At 33.7% G+C, this 24,931-nt stretch overlaps 1 protein-coding gene across 2 annotated transcripts in view; it reads right to left on the bottom strand.

The window, feature by feature from the left end:
- Positions 1 to 24,931, bottom strand: part of KLHL1 (kelch like family member 1) — a 374,004-nt gene that overhangs the window by 119,843 nt on the left and 229,230 nt on the right. For both annotated transcript variants that reach the window (XM_019945984.3, XM_019945985.3), the window contains one exon: positions 14,928 to 15,140. In XM_019945984.3, coding sequence (XP_019801543.2) covers positions 14,928 to 15,140 — 213 coding nt within the window. The remainder of the gene's footprint in view (positions 1 to 14,927; positions 15,141 to 24,931) is intronic.

The raw sequence follows: 24,931 nt of genomic DNA, 5'->3' as shown, positions 1-24,931 counted from the left end.
ATGGACATTTATCATTTAAACAGATCTTTATATTTCAGACATAGCCTATTTATCTGACTAATTATATATATATATATATATATATATATATATATATATATATATATATATATATATATATATTTGGGATATTCTGAGATAAACATTAACACGAATGTATATTAGCATGAGGTGAAAACTCATGGTCAGAATCAAGTTACATCTTTTACTGTTATAGTAGATGAATATTATGAGTGACTACTCCCTGAAACCAGATATCAGGTGTTCATTGTGATTAAATATTCATCACTCCTTAAATTCTTACCATATATTTGCCATCTCTTATTCTTAGCCTCCTTTTGAAAACAGTGCAGCACTTATGCTGAATTTGTAGCAAATTGGGAAGTTGTTTAATGGTTTGAAAAATCCCCACAGCTGACTGAGTCGAGAATAACACACTCATTATTACTTATGACTCTATTTCCAGGTCTTTATAAGTCAACTTATTGAATTCACTGAATATGCTGCTTTTCCAGTTCAGCAAAGCCAGTTTTGCAGGTTACTTTGTGGTAGACAGACTCATAGAAGTGGAAGAAAGCCAATTTCTTTAAATATAAGCACACCTTAGAACACCTTTAATTAAGGATAATTTACTCTAAATGAAAATCCAGTGTTTATTAACCTTTACCATTAAGAATTCCAAAACTTTAGAAAATAAAACCACCCAGAACAGTGCTTCCCTACTGTGTTCAGTAGACTATTCTTTCCATGAGACATCAATAGCCTTTACTTGAGATAAGTGCTCTTCAGAAAAATCAGTGATTCCATGAGTTAGAATTAAGTGAATTTCTTTATTAAGAAATTACTGTGACAATCTGCATTGCAAAATTTTAAAAGGGGCACAAGGTAAGATGGGTTTATAATTTTTTTTTTAACATGAAACACTTTTGTGATAAATACCTTTAAATACTATTAATACTATACAGGACAAAATGCTGGGAAATGCTAGTCTAGAGCAAATCTTTGAAAATATTTCAGAAACCAAATGTAGAGGTAATAAGAAGGCTTAATCATAGAAAACACACCATGTTTTTGTTGTTGTTTTAGTAATTTTATAATTTCAGCCTCAACATTTGCCACTTTATCCTGTGGGAAATATGGGCTATTTTAGTCTTCAAGATCACATGTTTCATCCTTTTACATATGTTTAATGTGTATTTAATCTGCCTAAGTATTGAATAATATATAACTCTAGGCTGCCTGAAGTACTAGAAGAAAAATAAAAGTGTTAACCATGGAATTGTGAAGGATTTGATTTTTTCAAAACTACCACAATAATAATGTATAACCTCAGTAACTGTATTTTATTAATAGCCATGTGGAAATAAAAAACAAGCAATTGATGATCTCCTTAACATAGTCTATTAAATAACTTTTATGTGAAATAATATTTAAAATATTTTAAGGAAATAAATATACCTTTAAATGTAGATGTACTGGTCAGGAATTCTATAGTACAATATATGACAATTTTAAAATAAATAATGAAAATATTAACTTTTAATCTATCTTCTCTTCTATTTTCACTTTTTGTTTGTCACTGATTAACTCTCCCCAACCACCCCCCCGCCACAGGTGTTGAAATTAAGTGTAATTTCAACACCTATTTACACCAGGGAAATGGGAAACATATATGTAGCCATGTCCTTGAAACCACACCAGAAGACTTTAGTGATAGACTAAGATGTATATGGTATCTATTTTTAAAAGCTGTTTTTCAGTCAGGTGCCATTATATTTATTTATTTATTTTAAGTTCTTTAGGAAAAAAAGAAATATTTTGCTTTAAAATTAATAATTAAATTTGATTATTTAAACATCTATTTATCAATTTATTATTCCACGCCAAATAAAGGTAGGTTTTTAGTGAAAAAATGAGTCCTCAGAAGTATACCTGAAATATTTAAAATATCACAATAACATTCTCAGAATACTGTTCTTTAATTAATTTATGACCAAAGAAAAAAAGAGCATGTGAAACAATGATAAGAAGACTGTTAGAATTTTAATGATCAAAATTTAAATGCATTTTGAAAAAAATTATTAAATATTTTGCATGTAGTATTCTATTTCATACCTTTTCTACTATACTTGACTTTGGGTAATTTAACTAAGTTTCAATTTCCTCAGGTATAAACTAAATATCTACAGTATAACAATATGTATGTAGTAAAACATTTAAGGAGATAATATGCCTAAAGCATTTAGTGTTATACCAGTGTATCTTACTACTAAATAAATCATAAAATAGACGTCATGACTACTGAAAATGTTAATCAATATAGACATACACAGATTATATATTTAAAAAGTACAATTGGTAGTTTAAAAATATAAACATGATTGTATTAATTTCATTAATTGTGCAATAAAATACATTTAAAGACTGTATTTATATACAGAAGTAAATTATATGAAAATAAATATATTTATTAAGATGGTTGTAATGAACATTGAAAAACTCAGTAAATAATTATATGATCATAAATTTCAAGGAAAACATTTATAGATAATAAAATATTACTTAATTGGTCAGGAAAACTTTTTCTTTGAATTACAATAAAACTAGTCTTTGTGGTTTAAATTATTTAGCATTACACTTGAACTATAACACACAAAAAATGACATATTCAGTATCTGTGTTGTCATTTCTGCTCTGGTGTCATGATGACAGTTTATATTTCAACTTGTGCTAAATGAGAGTCAAAAGATAATATTTTTGTTGGAAAGCTTGTTCTCATAGATGGAAAAACTGTCATTTGAGAGTTAGGATTCCTAAATTCCATTTTAAATGTATCTATAAGTTATTAAAATAAAAATATTACATAAAATAGTCTTTAATTCTCAGAACCTCAGATTCCACGGGCAAAATATTAGAGTGCTGGTCTTGAAAGTCTTTTAGGCAATACAAATCTGAGAAAGTAAGGTACATACACATTTTAGTATTGCATCATGTGATCATTCACTATCATCTTTGGAAATTGTGAAAAAATTAATTCTAAGTTGATTTGTATTGGTCTGGTAAGGAAGCTAACAGTGGGTAGAAAATGTTAGAGTAAACACAACTTCAAATTAAGAAAGGTTAAAAAAAAGCTCACTAATATTTCATAAACTATTGTTTGGTTCAAAAAAGACAGAAAGTAATGTACTCACCTGATGAATTCCACTTGATGAGGTTAAGTGACAAAAGACTAACAAATAATTCTGATAATAGAAATTTCTGAATTGTTTTCATTAATTTAAATTGATCATATAGAAAGTAAATAAAATTTCCTCCAATTTTTCAGGATTTGAATTGGAAAATTTGATGTATATTTAGGAAATATTAAATTAACATGTGTGCCATTTGCTTAATGGTTAGAATATTGAAATTTCATAATAAATTTTTGGATAAATAAATTTTTAATATTTATGCAAAATAATATATTAGTATTATCACTTTTTAACATTAGCAGGTACTGTTATTTTTTTAAAATATTATTAAAGAACAGCTTTTATTTTGGGTGACCTATGGGCATTTTCCATTTAATTAGAATGGAAAAGAGTATATGTGCCTAATTCTCTGGGTAGTCATCAATGTTGAATTGCTCTTCTCTAGGGGGTATTTTTTTTCCATTTTCATAATCATTAAAATAATAAACTGTTTAATTTGTCTGATACTCTTGTAAATTGAAATCACAGTAGTAGTTATTTCAGTACACGTTTGATAAAATTCAGTTCACTTGTGTTTTCTTCCCATAGATTATACTTTGCTTCCTTTCCTCTTAGGAATACTTTAAATTATAGAAGTTTGCAAAGTAATCTTAACAGTTTATTTTTTAAGTTTTTTTTCTTTGGCATTTAAAAGTTGTAAATGATGAGAGGAAAAAATTACTACAATGGAAGGAATCTATATTTCATGAAAGACCATTTATTTGGTGAGCAAAAGGCATTCTTCAAGTTGCTTTTTGCTTTACATTAGTATATTTTGAAAAAATGAAAAGTTCATGAGAGCTTTGAAACATTATGAATTTTTTTTCACATAGGGAGGCATGAATATCCTAATTCTCTATAAAATTATCTATGTCACAGAATTTTGAGCAGGCATCAATTCTTAGGAAATTAAAACCTATTTTCAATCGTACAATGTCACTCTCAGAAGAGATATTTCCATCTTCTCCTTGCCCTGATGTGGAAACCAAGGTCTAATTAAATGAGATATACTTTCCATGATCAAACACTGAATTAATGTCAGAGTCAAATGTAGGATCCACCATTGCATCTGCTCACCTACACATATCTGCACACAGATATCTTTTTCACTTGTTGACATAGATAATTTTCCAATTGTCTTTTCTAAAGCCAATCTATCCATTCGTGCATGAAATCCTACCTACTCTAGTACATTCAAAGAAAATTTTCCAACAATTCTTCCCTCTCTCTTACATCATCAAATTTCCCTCTCTTCTGAATCACAACTGTAAGTATACAAAAATGCTTGGCTCCACTCCCCCAGCTTCACATTTGTCAGTTTATTAACTCTCACTTCCAAAATCATCCTTTTAGGTTGTTTTGTGAAAATGGGTCCTTTAAATAATTTTTCTTTGCCAAATGGCACTATGGTAAGCATTATCAGTAGAGGACGCTGAAGAGATATAGCAGGAGGAAAGATTTTGTTTCCTGGTATGAGCCCACTTATCTGCAAGTTCCCCAGTACAGTAGGGTGTCTCTTTTGAGACATGTAGGGGGAAGATTTCTAGTAAGTTCTGGAGAACAGGTTTCTATCAAGTCTTGCCATTTGCTTTACCACAGTGACTCCTCTTCCATCCAGGAAGCCATGATTGTTCCCTCTTCAAGGAGGTCCAGATCTCAGCTCTGGGGGTTGGTATTAGCCTTATAGGTAGTAGCTACTCTTTATATCTGATATTTCTGTATTATTTAGAGTTCTCTTAATTTCTTACTTTCCAATCCTTCTTTACTCTAAATATAAGAATTAATGATTCTTTATTTAAATTTTTCATGCTGAAATTTCAATGTTTGTTTCTCACCAGTGGATCCAGGCTGACAAAACCAGCCACATTTAAGCTAATTTTTCAGTTCAGTTTTGCAGTTTTAAAGATTCTATGTAGTTACTCTTTTAAATTCTAGTTTTCCCATGTTTGCTTAGCTCTATTCCACAGAAACAAATCTTGTCAAAGTCATCAATGGCCTTCAATTTATTAAGTTCAAAAATCGAGTATTGGGCATCAGTCTATTTGACCTCTAAGCAGCATCCACACTCCTTTATGTTGGTTTATTACCTGAAATTCCAGGACATTAAGTTCCCTTGGTTTTTATTCTATTTGATTAGTTACTCCATTTCAGTCACTAGGTTCTTTCTTCTTTTTATCTCTAGTTTTGTAATGTTTTGATGTCCTAGAACATCATTCTTAGTCCTCTTCTTTTATTTATCTATACTCACTTCTATGGTGAGACCACCCCACATCATGTCTTTATCTTTGCCAACAGTTTCCTAGTTTATATCTCCTGACCATTTCTCCACAACTCCTGAATGATGCATTCAATGCCTACTCAACACATCCACTTAGGGGTCTCATAGAAATCTTAAAAGTACATCCTTCCTCATTGGGGCTCAAGTCAAAAAACCCTGGAATCTCTCTGATTCCTCTCTTTCTCATTCCCCCATCTAACCAGCTCTACTTTAAAATATATCTAGGATGAAAACACTTCTCACTATCTTCATTGCTAGTAACTTATTACCATCATCTGACCACTTCAAAAGCCTCTCACTTCTAAATTGCTATCACCTATTAACTGATTTCCATTTTCCACTCTTGTTTTCCTCCAGTATGCTCTCAACACAGCAACAAGAGAGAGTCCATTGACTTGTATACATTAGATCAGACTCTCCTCTACTCAAAACCCTGCAACAGCTTCCATTACACTCCAAGGAAATGCCAAAATTCTTAGAATAGTTTCCTAAACATTTAATGATTTGCTTTTTCACCTTCTCTGAATTCTAGCAACTCATCCCTTGCATCACTCTGCTTCAGTCCCGAAAGCTATCTTATTGTTCCTCAAAGAGTAACAAGCAAAAATATTTTCTAAAAATAGCAATGTGGACAAGAAGATGCAGGAATGTATGTATTTTATGTATATTTCAAACAAATCACTTAACAAAATAAAAGAATAATTCTATAATTGGATCAATGTAAATTTTCTCTTCTGAGGCTTTAGCCTTGAGATTTGCCAAAAGACTCAGTGTTCATAAGTCTAAGGATCTGATTTTAATCTCCAGATTTCATCTCTATAAACTCCACTTACTAAAATATTAAAATGTCTTTAATAGTTCATTAAAATTTTCCTAAATCCTAAATTAAAATCACATCAAAATCTGAATGATTTAAATGGCTTTTGCCTTATTACAAATGTTCCACAATTTTTCTTAGTCCTCTTACAAATTAATATATTCCATTTAAATTTTATCATTCTTATACAGTAAGCATGAACAAGAAATGAAATTCTCTTTTTAATGTTTAATTGAGAAAAATAATTGTTCTTGCACTGTGTGGCCTCTTGACAAATTTTGTGTATATTATTTAATATGCTTATATTATTTAAAATGTTTATGAGCTAGTATAATTTTTAAGTTCAGTTTTCCTTTCCTCATTAAATGGACTTTCACTTTCTGGTTTATTACGCTAGATGTGAAAATGAAACCAAGTTTTCTTATAGCCATTTTATCTTTAAATACACCACTGACTTATTTATGTCATTCTGATAAATTTATTTTATTATTATGTCTAATAGAACAAAGAGATTAGAGGTTATATCTTATTCAAGATTGACCTTCCATTGTCCATTGAATAATGGATTTTTAGTAAAGTCTAAATCAATGTGCTATGATCCCTCTTTATGACGATGTTCCTAGTATCCACTGTTAGCTCCATGATAACACACAAATGCAGAGCTTTCTCTCACATTACAGACAAATCATACATCAACAGAGAGTTAGAATAAATGAAGCTAAAATTCCTAAGACTTAACATAAACTTTCCATTTGTTGATTCAACAAATACTTATTGAGTATCAACTATGCCAGGAACTTTGTGAACAAGAACTTCAAGTCTGATTTTCTGAAAAATATAGTTATAAGGAAAGAGATGAAAACAAACTATGACTAAGCAAGAAAACAGTAGATGAAAGTGCTAAGAAGACACATTTAAGGTGAGATGTATTTAATAAGAAAGAGTCAGTCATGCCATGATGGGGTGAACACCTTCTGGCAGGGAGGGACCAGAAAAGGGGTGTGATGGGCCATTCTACCCAGCAGGTAGGAATGTGTTATCCCTGGCATTGTTTAGAATTACCAAGATATGGTAGTGATAAAAGCTCACCGATGTTTAGTCAGTTTTATTGCTGTCTTTAATTATCTCTAGACCATGTCCCCCCTTTCATTGGTTACCCCTTAGAAAACTGTATCACCACCACCCTCTTCTCTTGGGTGCCAGGGTTTCTAGTCCCCAGAATCAGCTGGTACAAATGTACTAGAGAAGAAATAAACCTGATTTGTTCAAGAAACAGAAAGAATATCAGTGTGCCTGTAGGGTCTTGAGAACTGGTAAGAAATGAGATCAGAGGAGTGGTCATGGGACTGTTGATGTAGGGCCTTGTAGGACAGGGATATTAGAATTTTGTTCTAAGTATCTAAAGCTTAAGTTTGAGATGAATTGATTCATACTGTAAAAATTCTGTTTGCTTGCTAAATGAAAGTTATGGCAGTGGTTAAGTATAAAAGTTAGAATAATAAATAGCAGGCTATTTCAACTGTACAGGAGAAAGATATTGGTGTCTTGTTTTAGCATGTGGTTGTAGAGATGTAGAAAAAAAAAAACAGAACAGATTCAGGATTCAGGATATGGTTTGGAGGAGTGCAGTCAAAAGGACTTCCTAAGGAAATGAAGGCTAAATGCAATGCAAAGTAGAGAATTAAAAATGATTCTAGGATTTAGGTCTGAACAACTAAATGTTTGGTAATGATATTTACTGAGAAAGTGGGGGTGGATGGAGTCTTGGGACTTTGAAATCTTCCATTTTGGACATGTGAAGATTTGAATAGTTGTTGGATATCCAATGGGAGATATCAAGTAGTTAATTGGGTATTTGAATCTATCTTTCAGGGAAAGTTTAGAGCTAGAAATATATGATCAGAATTTATAATTGACTCCCAGATAGTATTTAAAAGTATGGAAGTAAATGCTATTCTTGACAGAAAATATGGTGTCCTAGGTCATTTCAACATCAGAAAGCAGAAAGAATTAACAATTATCATTGAGTAAGAATGGCCAGATTGATTGTGTCAAAGGCTGCTGAGAAGCCAAGTAAGATGAAAACAAGTGAGATGTGGGAAAAATGACAACATGGAGGTTTTGGGTGATCTTGACTAGTTCAAAGAACTGTTATAGTGAATTGAAGAGAAAAATGATGATTACAAGTAAGTAGATTTAATAACTATAAACGATAACTACATATTTTGCTGGAAAAGGGAACAGGGAATTGGAGTAGTTGGTGGAAAGGAATATGAGAAATTTTGTCTTGTTTTAATATGTCTGAAGCAACACATCTTTGTAAGTTACTTGGAATGATCCAATATAGAGTAAAATTCATAATAGAAAATATAGAAGGAGTCATAGCAATAGGGAAATTTCAGTATGAAGAAAGATGGGATAAAAACCAGAAACAGTGTGATCAGCCCTTGATAAAGGCAGAAACACTTGATATACTGTAGCAAAAATAAAGGCTTTCAGAATAGGTTACAACTCTCCTCCACTCGCTTTACTTGACCAAAGGGTGTAATGTGAATGTATGAGTTTATGCGTGTGCAAATCGTTTTTTACATTAACAATCTGTTGACTTAAAACTTACTGAAATAAAAAGGTTTTGTACTTTCTTAATGTTGTAACTTGAACTGTGAATGTCATAGTGGGTTAAAAGATCATGAATCTAAATAGTATTTAAGAAAAATATATAAGATTTTAGAAGTATACATTGTTTGTGTTTCTGTTTTAAAGACACAGTTTTCAAGGTCTCTTTTGGAGAAGAATAACATTATTCCACAATTTTTTAAAACTCTTATACTCTAATTTTATGGAGGAGACTATTTCTTTGATGATGGCCTGGTATAATAATTAACAAATCAGACAGCGAGCAGATCAGAGAGAGAAAAAAAAGAAAAAAAAATGAAAAAGTAACAAAGACTGGTAATGGATTATGTTAATGTGTTTGATTGATTCTTTTTGCATTACTCATTTGTAAGAGTTAAGAGTTTTTCTTTTTTAAAGAAGAGTTTTTTCCTTCTTAAAGATAAGATATATAATACGCTAAACAGTGGATGTTATACTGACAAAGGTAGAGAACTGTTGGATTTATCAAGGAGTAGTTTATCTATGTTTGCTTTGGGGAAGTAAAATCAAATAAAACATAAATTGCTCAGAAGTATAATCTATTCTGTATAACTTATGCTGTGATTTATGACTGCTTTTTTTCTATTTATTCACTCTTTGTCATTTTGCTTGCTTTTCATTAGGTTTTTTAGTTGTGGCTGTAATTTTTATAGACAACAGAGTTTTTATGTCTCTGGTATCTAATCAACTGTCACATTTCCAATGGGGTAAATGATTGAAGACCTCTCCCCTCTTGAATTGCTGTAACTGCCATAAAGAACCATTTGGAATAAATTTATTACAGATTTTCATAAAAATAATTAATTCCTGTAAGATAGAGGTAGCATCTGTTTCCTTAATTTAAACTCTTTAGTCTCCTGGTTATTTTTTAATTTTTTTATTATTTGATTATAAATAATATTCCTCTAAACCTTGGCAATATTTTATTATCCATTGCAACTTATTTTTTCCTTTCACATTTTGCTACAGAAAATAAAAGTAAATGTTTATACACATAAACAGACACTACTATTTATTTATCTTAAGAGTCAGTAGGTATACTTATTAGAACGTTGTGAGAAAGGGTTCTCCTTGTTGTCACTAAAGAGATAAACACCAGTTCTAAGACATGAAGCAAAATTTATCTGTATATCTCCAACCTTTTAAATAATTTCTGTGATAAAACTGAATTTCCCTGAAGACTTTTGACTTGATCATACATGGAACTGTACTTTTTGAGAGCACCATGCTTCTACTCTCTAAATCACTCATTAGAAAAGTGCACAACAAAATGGATACTTATGTATACTTTTAAAATATGTATCTAACAAATAAATATATATGTACCTATTACAAAGATCCATTTTATGAAATGAGTTAAAACCAGTGGAAACAATAGTTACAAAATGTTAAAATGTGTTGTTTATTGCATAGCGACATGTTCTTTTATTGCATCTTTGAAAAAGGAAATATAGAAAAATAAGTGAATCAAATTGAGTAGCCTCCTTGTGATATGTATATTTGTATACATAATCACCCGTTCTTTTAAATGAAATTTCCATATTTTTTCCAATTCTTTTGAAATTATAAACCTCCTTGGTATCCAAGAAAAACATGAAAACTATTATGCAAAATTCTGTTCCTTACTTATTTAAAAACCTAATAGAAATCATTCACCACTTCTTAGAGTATATCTCAATTATATATTTCTTTGATTTTGCCTTTTCCTCTGGTCCTTTCTATTGCAAAGTCAATTGAATTTATTTCAGTATTAGCTATTCTATTTCAATAGAAAATAAAATAGGCATTATTGCTTCTGAGTTTTTAAAATGTCTTTTCTTTCATTCTTTTCTGAAGCTCATTTTGTCTACTAGTGTTCTCAAATAAAATCCATATTCCTTACTAAAATTTACATCTTCACTTTGTTTTTCTATACCAAATTAGAATAATTTATACTTCATAATAACATACATTGATTTTTGAATAATAGAGAATATCAGAACTTAAGAAATAACTTCTATAACATAATGGGCTTAGTAACAAAAAACATGAGAATGCAGATTGTAGGACATGAAGGAACGGAAATCTGCTTAAGTGAAGTGGGTTAGTTGCCTCATGATTATAAGAGCAGACTCTCACTATAATCTACATTTATTCTTTGGCTCTAATCAATCCTTTAACATGTTTTCTTTGTTGCTAAAGTTTCTGTCATTGTCTTTATTTTCACTTTTTTTACTCTAGAAATTTTTTCATGCACTCACTAAATAGAAATAGAAACTCCTAGCTATATAAAAACTTGTAAGTTATTTAGTAACTTAATCCTAGAAGCTTTCATTTTCTCCTTTTTTTGTTTGTTTGTTTTAAACATCTCTAAATTTTTTTGCCTTTCCACTCTCTCCTTGGTCAGTAATTTACTATGTTTTGCTTAACAATACACATAAGAAGTTCATACCTGGTCTTCCAAATATTGTTCTGTCACTCACCTGAAACATATCATTCACATCTCTATAGCAATTACCTTGTAAAAAGATAAGCCAAATTCTTCTCTCAAGTCTCCTTCAAAAATTAGTCCAAGGACTATCTCTTTTTGAAAATAAACCCCTACCACACTAGAAAAATGTAGGCTCTTCTTCATTTAAATACTGCTAGTATTTTAAAATATAATATTGTTTTGTTATATAACAAAAACTTTTGTAATTATATATTATATATAAATATGTATATAATATATATAATATGTAATATAATTACATAGGTAATGTATTAAGACACACAGTATATACACACAAATCACTTGAAAGTTAAAAAAAAAAAAAACTACACATTAAGCACTGTCAGAATTAAGGACAAAACCCATATTTACTGGCTCCCAAACCCAAGAAAAAAGTGTTTTCTGGTCATCATATGGCTTTTCTTAAGAACCTTGAGATGTTTAGTAGCTTTGAAAATTCATGCAAAGGCTGGAAAATTCTAGATTTAATTAAACTTTTTAAAACTCTGGCTGGACATTGAGGTAAATAGGAAACCATCTGCAGAAATAAACTTTGCACTTATTTCTCATCAGTAGGAGAGGAAACACAGTATCAAACACAATTAGAGTAGTCTGAGCTCTACAGTTCACTAGAAAAATGATTATCATGTCAATTCTCAATTTATTCATTTGTCAAAAAATAATAATGATATTTACTGCATAAGGATATTATAGAAATTAAATGAGATAAAATATATGTTTGGTGACTGAAGAAAGAAATAAATGCATGTTAATTCCAATTCTGCCACTCTTCTTCCTTTCTCAGGCTTTTAATAGGAATCTTGAGAATTGCTGTATTCAGAACATTTTAATGATCTTCAAGTTTAGACAGCAAATAAGGAAACAACATACATTCACAGTAGTAATATCCCTGTGTATGTGCATATCTGACTAGCCTAGATTTGCAGGAAAACTGGATTTTTCACTAGCTCTATGACCTTTGAAAAATCACTTAACTTCTTTGAACCTGTTTATCCCTCTGCATAATATAATTAATAACCCCTACCTTGCAATTGTATTTTTTAAGATTAGAAATACTGTATGAAAAGTGCTTATAATGACATGTAATTCATTAATAATAGTTATGGAAGCAATAGCCCCTCCTATATCTAAAGACATTTTTATGAAAAGAAAATGTGCTTTATTTTTCCCTCTGCACCTATGTTGCTTGAAAGTGTATATAAAGTTATGTTTGTAATGTACCCAGCTTAAGAGATGAGAAATGGAAAATAAATATATGCTATGTTTATGCCTATTGGACACTGTGATGAGTTAAACTTAAGAGTCTTTTACTAGTTAGTTTCACCAAAACATAATAATAATTTATTTTCTAATATTAATAAATATTGTTTCACTAATCAAGATAAAGCACCTTTACCAATCAGAATTAAAACCCTATGTGTAATGTGTAGCCTTAGGAACAAATGAGTCAATAGAATGTACATCTCTATTCTGATGTAATCGTTTAGATGAGATACACATGTAGGAGCAGCTCCCATTTTTATTGACAAAAGAGTGGGCAAGGAGGGTATGAAGAAAAGGCATATCATGAAAAAAATGGAGCCCTGGCCACATTCTTGGCCTCCTCTCGTATGTGTCATATTATATATGACGATTTTTCAGTACCAATTTAACTCCAAACTCCCAACATTTCAGCAGACAGGTGAAATGGGTGGGCAGGATCAAAGGGACCAATTGCCACATCATCTATCATTGGTTAATGGCTATCTACCTATTATTGGCTAATAGTGATCATTGGCTATTTCCATCTTGAGAGAGGATGCCCAAGCTCTGAGAATATGTGGTATCAGAACCTATGTTGGAAGATTCAGAAAAATCCAGTGCATGGCTTTCCAATTCATTCTTTGTCCCATTACCAAAATAGATGCTTCCCTTCCTTTTATAAGAGCCTGGTGTTAGGACAAACTTTTATTGAATATAATTTGTTTAGGCAGGATTTCCATAAATTTTCTACTATTACTTCTTTATTTATTTTAGTAGCCAAATGAAACACAATTCTTAATTTATTCATAAAACTTCATTTGTTTCCCAATTTTGGCAAAGTTTTTTTTTTAACTTTCCAATCTTAATATGTGACCCAGCTCCCTCTCTCTTCTCTTGTTGCTAACATGTTATACTTGCCTATTGTTGTTTCCCGATTTCCTAATTCCCTATCTTACATTCTTAGTAATATGTGGATTATTGAAAATGTTGATAGTGATTTTAATTCAAATGAACAGGCTCTTAATATCCCTCATAAGAAAGGTACACATACACAATTTTATCTATCACTTCAGAGGTCAGAGCCACCTTCAAGCTTATGTTTGGATACCCTGAGATGCCAGACGCCCTGGGTTAACAATGTTGTGCATGGATAATTTTGCAACATTACAAGTTATTTTAAAGACAGAAGACTCTGAATCAGGGAAAATTAATTACTCTTCTTCTAAGTTGAGAACTTGGTGTTTTATCAAATGACCTGTGTCCTACATACCTCATCAATAAAATGAGGTGATATTTTCACTTGGTGTGTGTATTCTTCTTAGCTCCAATTATTAAAGGTTCCATAATTCCAATTGCTAAATGGTATTAATTCATAACTCTGTACTATTCAGTAATATATCTTATCCTTCTATAGACATTTGAAATTCCATGCTTTGAACTTTTAAGAATACCGTAGGGATGGCCACAGAATATGTATATTCATCAGAGAATGATCATATTATTGTATCTTAGGTCAGATAGATGATAGCTTGATAGATAACTAGCTGGCTAGCTAGCTAGCTAATTAAGTAGATAGATAGACAGATATGTAGATAGATCAATCATCAAAACAGGGAAGCAGTGAATTAATAATTGCAATGTTCTAAAATCTTTTTTTTTTTTTTGTGGTATGCGGGCCTCTCACTGTTGTGGACTCTCCCGTTGCGTAGCACAGGCTCCGGACGCACAGGCTCAGCGGCCATGGCTCACGGGCCCAGCCAATCCGCGGCTTGTGGGCTCTTCCCGGACCGGGGTACGAACCTGCATCCCCTGCATCGGCAGGCGGACTCTCAACCACTGCGCCACCAGGGAAGCCCTAAAAATCTCTTAAATATTCTATTAAGATTAAGTATTTTATATATATTATCTAATTTGATCCTCATAAAATTTTGCGTGGTAGTACAATTTGATTTGATAGATGAAGAAATTTAATTTCAGAGAAATTGACATTCTTATAGTCATATAAACATGACTCAGTAAGTGGTGGAAATGGAATTCAGACCATGACCCATGACTCAGCATTTTCCACCAGCAAATTTACCTTAAAAAGAGTGTTTGATTAAAACAAACAAACAAAAATGTGAATAAGTAGTAAAACATGGGTTGTAATGTTTAATTTTAACACAGAATTTTTCAGTCAATTGTAGGTACGAAAACAGCATCCCATGTAATTACCTGAGGTGGAAGCAGGGGCAGTCTTATAAAGGCCAGAAGCATACTCAAGTCATTGCATCTCCTCTGCATGTCATATTTGACCCACATCATTAATGCATGGAAGATGGTTTCTTCATCGGGGACATTGACATCATCACTGGCCAGGAGTTTATGGAGCTCCTCAGCTGGAAGCAGTAAAAACTCTTGATTTCTCATAACTTCCATTATGTTTTCCTACAGGGAGAAAAGAGCTTGGCATAAATTCGACCTTGGTTTTATTTAGCTAGCACAGCACCTCAGAAAGAAATGAGAAAAGTAGTCATCAACCTTTGTTCTCATTATACCATAATCCTTGAGACTTAATCCTTCAGAAACTAAAAGCTGTTAAGATGAAAGCATTGTAATTGTAATTGAAGTGTAAATGTATCCAAGACAGCACAGATCTTGTAATAACTGGAGGATTATAATGTTGAGCTTTGTTTTGCAGGCAGAATATAAAGTGATTAAACGTTCAAGTTTCAAGAGGACTGCTAGGTAAAATTTGGTGAATATTAAAAGAATAGAATTTCAACTTTTAAAAAACTTGACTACATATACATCAATCAGAAAGTGGGAATAAAATTACACAGAAGTAACACTGTAAGATGCATCATTGTTTATTCAGAAAGGGAAAAAGAGAAGAGGTAGGCCATAGGTATCACAAAATCCCATATGTTTCACCCTTTTATTATCTCTCAAACCTCCCTCCTCACATGACAGTTTTTCTGGCTTAATTCAGAGTCCCATTTGTTTTCTTGCAGATTGCTGCCATACTCACCTAGTTACTCTGCCTGATTCTACCCTTAGCTTCTCTACTTCAATGTGCCCATGGCACTACTCTAAAGTTTTTGTTTCATCTTGCTTTTTTTTTTGTTCAAATCTTTTGGTTAAACACACTGGTTCTTCGCAATCTGACCTCTTCCTTATTCTAACACTTCATTTCCAAACTTACTGGCACATCAGCCACAAAATTACTCTACCTTCATTTTGCCTTATCCTCACTCCATTGCTTAAAATGACTATTAGCCACCTTGTTTTCCTAATTTGTGTCATTTTTCAAGATTCAATTCAAAAATTAAATATGGATAGGATATATATATATATATATATATATATATATATATATATATATATATATATATATATATCCGGTGTTCTCTGTTCACTCCCATTTGATTTGGCTGCCTCACCTTCTATTCATGCACAGTGCATGCTGTTTACATCTATGACACAGCAGTTACCAAACTGCTACCTAATCTTTGGTGCACTTAGGAATCTTATCACAAGCTTTAAGCTCCTTGAGACAAAGACTTTGACATTTAACCTTTCATATCTAGATTCTGGACATAGCAGGTGAACAGTACTTGTTGAATAGATATATTGATCCTTGTAGAGAAGAATAGATTTTGGAAATAGTACAGAGCAGTGCAGTGTTTTTCAAACACTTTTAAAAAACTACTTGTCAAAAATCTTCTTACATTTCATCACAAAGTCTTCTGTGCCTGATAAATGGTTAGAGGAGACAGAGATTTGACTGTTGGCCTTCACTTGTGTTCCACCTTCTTCTGTGTCGCCTGAGACAACTCCAAGGAATATATAACTAAGGCTTCTCAGATGGTAGCTTTAAAGCCACAGTTGTGGCAGAAATCTCAGTAGGATGGTTATTTTAGGGTAAACCTGAAGTAGAGTGGGACTAGATCTCTTCCCCAAAGGGCATTGTGACTATGCTAAAACATAGCAGAAGAGTCAGCAAGTGCCCATTAATCTGTATGCCAGAGCAGATTCAAACCCGTTTTCTGAAGAGACACTTGACCTATGTTATGACTGTATCCTTAGAAATGAATCCAAGGCTTGAAGTGCCTTCAGCTTTCACAAAAGCAGTCAACTTTACTTTTAGGTCATTGGTTATTTTCTTTACCTTTAAATGACATCACATAATAGCTGATTTCATGAATTTTTTTTCACCCCCTGTGTTTCTTCTGTGTCTAATACGGTGCTGTGTAAATTATAGATGTCCAATAGCTATTTACTTAATGAATGAACTGTGTGCCCTGAGATTTAGTGCCACCAAATTTCTCTAAAGAGCTACAATAAGATAAAGAAGTTTTTGAAGAATCTTTAAAGGACTTTTTGTCCATCTATTTTTCCAGTTATTCAAAAATCTATGTGTCTATTAAACTACACACAGAATTATATAGCTAGACCATCAGTATATAGCGAGGGGTACCATAAAAAAGCAGCTCTATGAAACTGTCAACAGTGTCTATCATAAAGATATTGTTCAAAGCATATTTCATTATATTTTACAGTGTTCTCTTTATGATGACCCTTGGGAGAAATTTCTTTTAGGTTTTAGTAGCAGGAATAATTGCACTTCTCCTGAGTAAATTGGTTTGCTTTTATCATGGATGTTGTAAATTATGAAATTGATCAGATTTCTCTTTTTATTTGGCCTCTAGAAAACTTAGAGTCAAATTGAAATCTAGCTGATAGGAAGGCTATAGCCTTTTATAATTTGATTTCTTTTTCAGACAGTTCTGACAATAGCTTCATTTAATATCACTACAGCAGATTTTCTTTTTTCTTCTTTTATTCTTGCACCTAATTTAGATTATATTCTTATAATTTTGTATCTTTATAAATTATACTACATCTTTTGGAAACAAGCAATGTTGTTTGTAGATATTGCTATAAATAAACTGGGCATTAGAAGACAGTATCAGATATTACTGAATCTATCACACTGATACATAGATTATATTGCCTTTTTTTTCTTTATATACGTTAGAGTTCTAAAGGTCCCTTAGCTCTTTTTTCTTTTTTTCTCCATCAAGTCTCCTTTGAATGATATCTTGCCTAATATTCCTGTGTTATTTGCAATCTAGCTTCTGGAAACTATTTTATTTTCATTATATTTTATTCACTGAAGAATAAAAAATACCAATTCACACTAGTTTCCTTATACATAGCTAATTCCTTGTTGTCTGAGAAGATCAAGTAATGAGAAGCATCAAAACTCTTTGGCCTGTTTACTTTTTGTACAATACCTTTATTTTAAGTTTATTCAATCATTCATTCTACACAGACTTATTGAACACCTAATATTTGGTCCTGTATAATTGTAGTGAGGAGAACAAAATGGATGTGCATCAAAAATCTTACCACACATGCACCTAGACAATGTGCAAAGCCTAGAAAATGACTGTCATCAAGTCTGTAAAAGCTTGTTTTTCAAATGGACCTAGAATATTAGGTAGGAGTATAAATTAGAAAATAAGAAACAGAAAGAAATGTATTCTGACCGGGGAGACCATATGAACAAAGGCACATAATATGGTATGAAGTGCCATGTTGGGTATGTCAACTTGATTGACAATGAACGCAGAAAAAGTCATAGAAATTAATATTGAAAGTGTAATTTAGACCATATAATGGAATAAGTTTATTGTAAAACTTTAACAGTCTCTCCATTAAATGGGAATATCTGTGTACATACATCTTTTTTTTTTACATACATCTTTTACATATAGCTTGAAATATTCATTTGAAAGATTTTACCACCAAATTTAAGTTGCCATTGCATAAGATACAACATAAGACAATAATCCATATTAATTACATAAATAAAGACTAAAGTATACTATTTTTGCTACTTCATAATATTTTAAATAATTTTTCTAGCTATAAAAATTCATAGTTTTGTTTTATTCTAAGTAGACAGATATTACCATTTTTAATTATTATTTCCTGAATTTGACATAAATGTATTTTCTAATATTCATTTCCCTCTGTCTCTTAATTCTATTATTGTTTTTCCCTCATCTTATTGTTGCTAATATATCAAATAGCAGTAATTCATTTGATATTCCATTAGAAATTCATTTTTTTACACCATTTAAAAAGTTAGATAACAATTAATGGTAACATCAAGTCAAGGAAGATGTAAGTAAATTCCTTCAATTGTCACATTTTAGTTATTGGTTTAGTTTAAACTATGGATATTAAAATGTATTAATGATCAAGTAAGTTTAACATAAACTTTACTGTTGTTCACAACACATTATCTACTTATTATGGTTAACTCAAGGAAAACTCACTGCTATGAAAGTCTACTGAGATAAAACCTATGTCTCACCATCTTGCACTTTGCAACTAGTGGTCAGTTAGAGGAACCTCCCAATCACTGTTTTAAGCATTATGGTGGGAAGGTTAATCCTTTGACAGACGAGTATAGAATCTCTGGCTTGATTTCAAATCACCAGAGGGTGTGGAATTTATTTAATTGCCATTTAAAAAGTTATTGGTTAAGAAGATGAATACTTAGGAAGCTCATACGTCAAATAAATGGAAAACTGAAAGGCAAGCCTAGGAATTGGTTACATCTTCTGGTTGAGGCATATTATCTAAGTATGAAAAATGTAAATTTTTGGTCTAAAGTTATAGGATTATAAAGTTATAATTCCATCAGCATCCTATGCCAGCAAAGCTTTGAGAGTTTCTGATACATGTATCATTCTACTATTGCCAGGAGATTGAAACATGCATCTCTTGACTCCTGAAGCAGTGTCTTTTCTGTTACAACATGTACTGGATTGAATAGTGTTTCCCAAAACTTCAAGTTCACTTGGAACCTCAGAATGTAACCTTATTCGGAAATGGGGAATCATTACAGATGTAATTACTTAAGGTCTTACTGGATTGGAGTGGGCCCTAATCCAATGGTGGGGTGCTTAGAGGAAAAAACTAGGAGAGATGTAGTCATACAGTGAGGAGAACCCCACGAGAAGATAGAGGAGACACAGGGGGAAGAAGGCCATGTGAAATTGGAGAGACAAAGATAAAAGTAATACTGACACAAGACTAAATAATGAAGAGAGCTTTACCTCCTCTTCCTCAAACTCACATGGTATCATCTTCCTGGACAGAGATTCTTCATAAAATCTAGTCAAATTATATTGAATATCAATGTCATTAGTGTACGTGAAGGTTAGAATAAAATCTTTCTTCAAAAAAGAGCTAGATTGCAACCCTTGTATAGTGGCTACATTTCCTCCTACCTGTACCATCATCTCTTTGATGACTGAAACTGGTCTTTTACCTGTATATATGTATTAAGCCAAATGGAAACTCATTTTCATAAGGCAGACCAAATAGGAGTTGTTTGTTCACTTTTTCTACTTTACTATAAGATTTTCATAGTAATTCTTTAAAGGACAAACTTCTAGTGTAGAGAAAGTTTCATTAGTAATCAAAAACTGAAAATCAAAATGAAAATAATATAGCACTTTAGCCTATTAAGGTTGCAGTGATTTCAAAACAATTATGAACAGTACTTCTGAAAGCATGAGTTGATATGTTACCTTTGAAAAGTGATTGTCATTGTGCATCATGACAATTTAACCCAAGAACTCCAGTTCTAGGAATCTTTCCATACATATATGAAGAAAAAGATATATATATATATATATATATATATATATAAACACACACACATATATACACATGTGTATATATGTATATATATATGCTCAATTATTCAATACAGCATTACTTAAAATAGTAAAAAATATAAAAAGCTAATAAATAAATTTTCCCATCCCAAAAATTAAGTGAAAAATAAAATAACACAGTGAACAAATTTTCACAGAAATATAATAAAAAATTTCACAATTTGTATGAAAACACAAAAGACCCCGAATAGCAAAATCAATCTTAAGAAAGAAATATGGAGGGGGGACCTTGAAGATGGCGGAAGAGTAAGACGCGGAGATCACCTTCCTCCCCACAGATACACCAGAAATACATCTACACGTGGAACAACTCCTACAGAACACCTACTGAAGGCTGGCAGAAGACCTCAGACCTCCCAAAAGGCAAGAAACTCCCCACGTACCTGGGTAGGGCAAAAGAAAAAAAGAAAAAACAGAGACAAAAGAATAGGGACGGCACCTGCACCAGTGGGAGGGAGCTGTGAAGGAGGAAAAGTTTCCACACACTAGGAAGCCCCTTCGCGGGCGGAGACTGCGGGAGGCGGAGGGGGGAGCTTCGGTCCGCGGAGGAGTGCACAGCAACGGGTGCGGAGGGCAAAGCGGGGAGATTCCCGCACAGAGGATCGGTGCCGACCGGCACTCACCAGCCCGAGAGGCTTGTCTGCTCACCTGCCGGGGCGGGCGGAGCTGCGAGCTGAGGCTCGGGTTTCGGTTTCGGACGGAGCGCAGGGAGAGGACTGGGGTTGGCGGCTTGAACATAGCCTGAAGGGGTTAGTGCACCACAGCTAGCCGGGAGGGAGTCCGGGGAAAAGTCTGCACCTGCCGAAGAGGCAAGAGACTTTTTCTTCCCTCTTTGTTTCCTGGTGCGCGAGAAGGGTTTAAGAGCGCTGCTTAAAGGAACTCCAGAGACGGGCGCGAGCCGCGGCTAAAAGCGCGGACCCCAGAGACGGGCGCGAGCCGCGGCTGAAAGCGCGAACACCAGAGACGGGCGGGAGACGCTAAGGCTGCTGCTGCCGCCACCAAGGGGCCTGTGTGCGAGCACAGGTCACTCTCCACACCCCTCTTCCGCGGAGCCTGTGCAGCCCGCCACTGCCAGGTTCCCGGGATCCAGGGACAACTTCCCCAGGAGAACACACGGCGGGCCTCAGGCTGGTGCAACGTCATGCCGGCCTCTACCGCCGCAGGCCCACCCCGCACGCAGTGCCCCTCCCTCCCCCCGGCCTGAGTGCGCCAGAGCCCCCGAATCAGCGGCTCCTTTAACCCCGTCCTGTCTGAGCAAAAAACAGACGCCCTCCGGCGACCTACACGCAGAGGCAGGGCCAAATCCAAAGCTGAGCCCTTGTGAGCTGTGAGAACAAAGAAGAGAAAGGGAAATCTCTCCCAGCAGCCTCAGAAGCAGCGGATTAAAGCTCCACAATCAACTAGATGTACCCTGCATCTGTGGAATACCTGAATAGACAACAAATCATACCAAATTGAGGAGGTGGACTTTCGGAGCAAGATTTATGATTTTTCCCCCTTTATCTCTATTTGTGAGGGTGTATGTATATGTTTCTGTGTAAAATTTTGTCTGTATAGCTTTGCTTCCAACATTTGTCCTAAGGTTCTATCCGTCCTTTTTTTTTTTTTTTTCTAAATAAGTATTTTTTAATTCAATAACTTTATTATACTTTATTTTATTTTTACTGTATCTTCTTTCTTTCTGTCTTTTTTCCTTCTTTCCCTCCTTCCTTCCTCCCTCCCTCCCTCCCTCCCTCCCACCTTTCTTTCCTTCTTGCCTTCTTTCCTTCCTTCCTTCCTTCTTTCTTTCTTTCTTTCTTTCTTCCTTCCTTCCCTCCTTCCTTTCCCTATTTCTTTCCTCATACTTCTACTAATTCTCTCTACTTTTTCTCCCTTTTATTCTGAGCCGTGTGGATGAAAGGCTCTTGGTGCTCCAGCCAGGAGTCAGGGCTCTGCCTCTGAGGTAGGAGAGCCAACTTCAGGACACTGATCAACAAGAGACCTCCCAGCTCCACATAATATCAAATGGTGAAAATCTCCCAGAGACCTCCATCTTAACACCAGCACCCAGCTTCACTCAACGACCAGCAAGCTACAGTGCTGGACAACCTATGCCAAACAACTAGCAAAACAGGAACACAACCCCACCCTTTAGCAGAGAGGCTGCCTAAAATCATAATAAGGTCACAGACACCCCAAAACACACCACCAGACGTGAACCTGCCCACTAGAGAGACAAGATCCAGCCTCATCCACCACAACACAGGCACTAGTCCCCTCCACCAGGAAGCCTACACAACCCACTGAACCAACCTTAGCAAATGGAGACAGACATCAAAAACAGCGGGAACTACGAACCTGCAGCCTGCAAAAAGGAGACCCCAAACACAGTAAGATGAGCAAAATGAGAAGACAGAAAAACACACAGGAGATAAAAGAGTAAGATAAAAATGCACCAGACCTAACAAATGAAGAGGAAATAGGCAGTCTACCTGAAAAAGAATTCAGAATAATGATAGTAAGGATGATCCAAAATCTAGGAAATAGAATGGACAAAAGGCAAGAAACAGTTAACAAGGACCTAGAAGAAATAAAGATGAAACAAGCAATGATGAACAACACAATAAATGAAATTAAAAGTACTCTAGATGGGATCAATAGCAGAATAACCGAGGCAGAAGAACGGATAAATGACCTGGAAGATAAAATAGTGGAAATAACTACTGCAGAGCAGAATAAAGAAAAAAGAATGAAAAGAACTGAGGACAGTCTCAGAGACTTCTGGGACAACATTAAATGCACCAACATTCGAATTATAGGGGTTCCAGAAGAAGAAGAGAAAAAGTAAGGGACTGAGAAAATATTTGAAGAGATTATAGTTGAAAACTTCCCTAATATGGGAAAGGAAATAGTTAATCAAGTCTAGGAAGCACAAAGAGTCCCATACAGCATAAATCCAAAGAGAAATACGCCAAGGCACATATTAATCAAGCTGTCAAAAATTAAATGCAAAGAAAGCATATCAAAAGCAGCAAGGGAAAAACAACAAATAACACACAAGGGAATCCCCATAAGGTTAACAGCTGATATCTCAGCAGAAACCCTGCAAGCCAGAAGGGAGTGGCAGGACATACTGAAAGTGATGCAGGAGAAAAACCTGCAACCAAGACTACTCTACCCAGCAAGGATCTCATTCAGATTTGATGGAGAAATTAAAACCTTTACAGAAAATCAAAAGCTGAGAGAGTTCAGCACCACCAAACCAGCTTTACAACAAAGGCTAAAGGAACTTCTCTAGACAAGAAACACAAGAGAAGGAAAAGACCTATAATAAAAAACCAAAAACAATTAAGAAAATGTGAATAGGAACATACATATAGATAATTACCTTAAATGTAAATGGACTAAATGCTCCTGCAAAAAGACACAGATTGGCTGAATGGATACAAAAACAAGACCCTTATATATGCTGTCTACAAGAGACCCACTTCAGACCTAGAGACACATACAGACTGAAAGTAAGGGGATGGAAAAAGATATTCCATGCAAATGGAAACCAAAAGAAAGCTGGAGTAGCAATTCTCATATCAGACAAAATAGACTTTAAAATAAAGACTATTAGAAGAGACAAAGAAGGACACTACATAATGATCAAGGGATCGATCCAAGAAGAAAATATAACAACTGTAAATATTTATGCACCCAACATAGGAGCACCTCAATACATAACGCAAATACTAACAGCCAAAACAGGGGAAATCGACAGTAACACATTCATAGTAGGGGACTTTAACACCCCACTTTCACCCATGGACAGATCTTCCAAAATGAAAATAAATAAGGAAACACAAGCTTTAAATGATACATCAAACAAGATAGACTTAATTGATATTTATAGGACACTCCATCCCAAAACAACAGAATACACATTTTTCTCAAGTGCTCATGGAACATTCTCCAGGATAGATCATATCTTGGGTCACAAATCAAGCCTTGTTAAATTTAAGAAAATTGAAATTGTATCAAGTATCTTTTCTGACCACAATGCCATGAGACTAGATATCAATTACAGGAAAAGATCTGTAAAAAATACAAACACATGGTGGCTAAACAATACACTACTTAATAATGAAGTGATCACTGAAGAAATCAAAGAGGAAATAAAAAAATACCTAGAAACAAATGACAGTGGAGACACAATGACCCAAAACCTATGGGATGCAGCAAAAGCAGTTCTAAGGGGGAAGTTTATAGCAATACAAGCCCACCTTAAGAAGCAGGAAACATCTAGAATAAACAACCTAACCTTGCACCACAATCAATTAGAGAAAGAAGAACAAAAAAACGCCAAAGTTAGCAGAAGGAAAGAAATCATAAAAATCAGATCAGAAATAAATGAAAAAGAATGAATGAAACAATAGCAAAGATCATTAAAAATAAAAGCTGGTTCTTTGAGAAGATAAACAAAATAGGTAAACCATTAGGCAGAATCATCAA

This window comes from Tursiops truncatus, chromosome 18 (assembly GCF_011762595.2).
Source record: "Tursiops truncatus isolate mTurTru1 chromosome 18, mTurTru1.mat.Y, whole genome shotgun sequence".
NCBI classification, from domain to species: domain Eukaryota; kingdom Metazoa; phylum Chordata; class Mammalia; order Artiodactyla; family Delphinidae; genus Tursiops; species Tursiops truncatus.
This window is presented reverse-complemented; position numbering and strand designations above follow the sequence as displayed.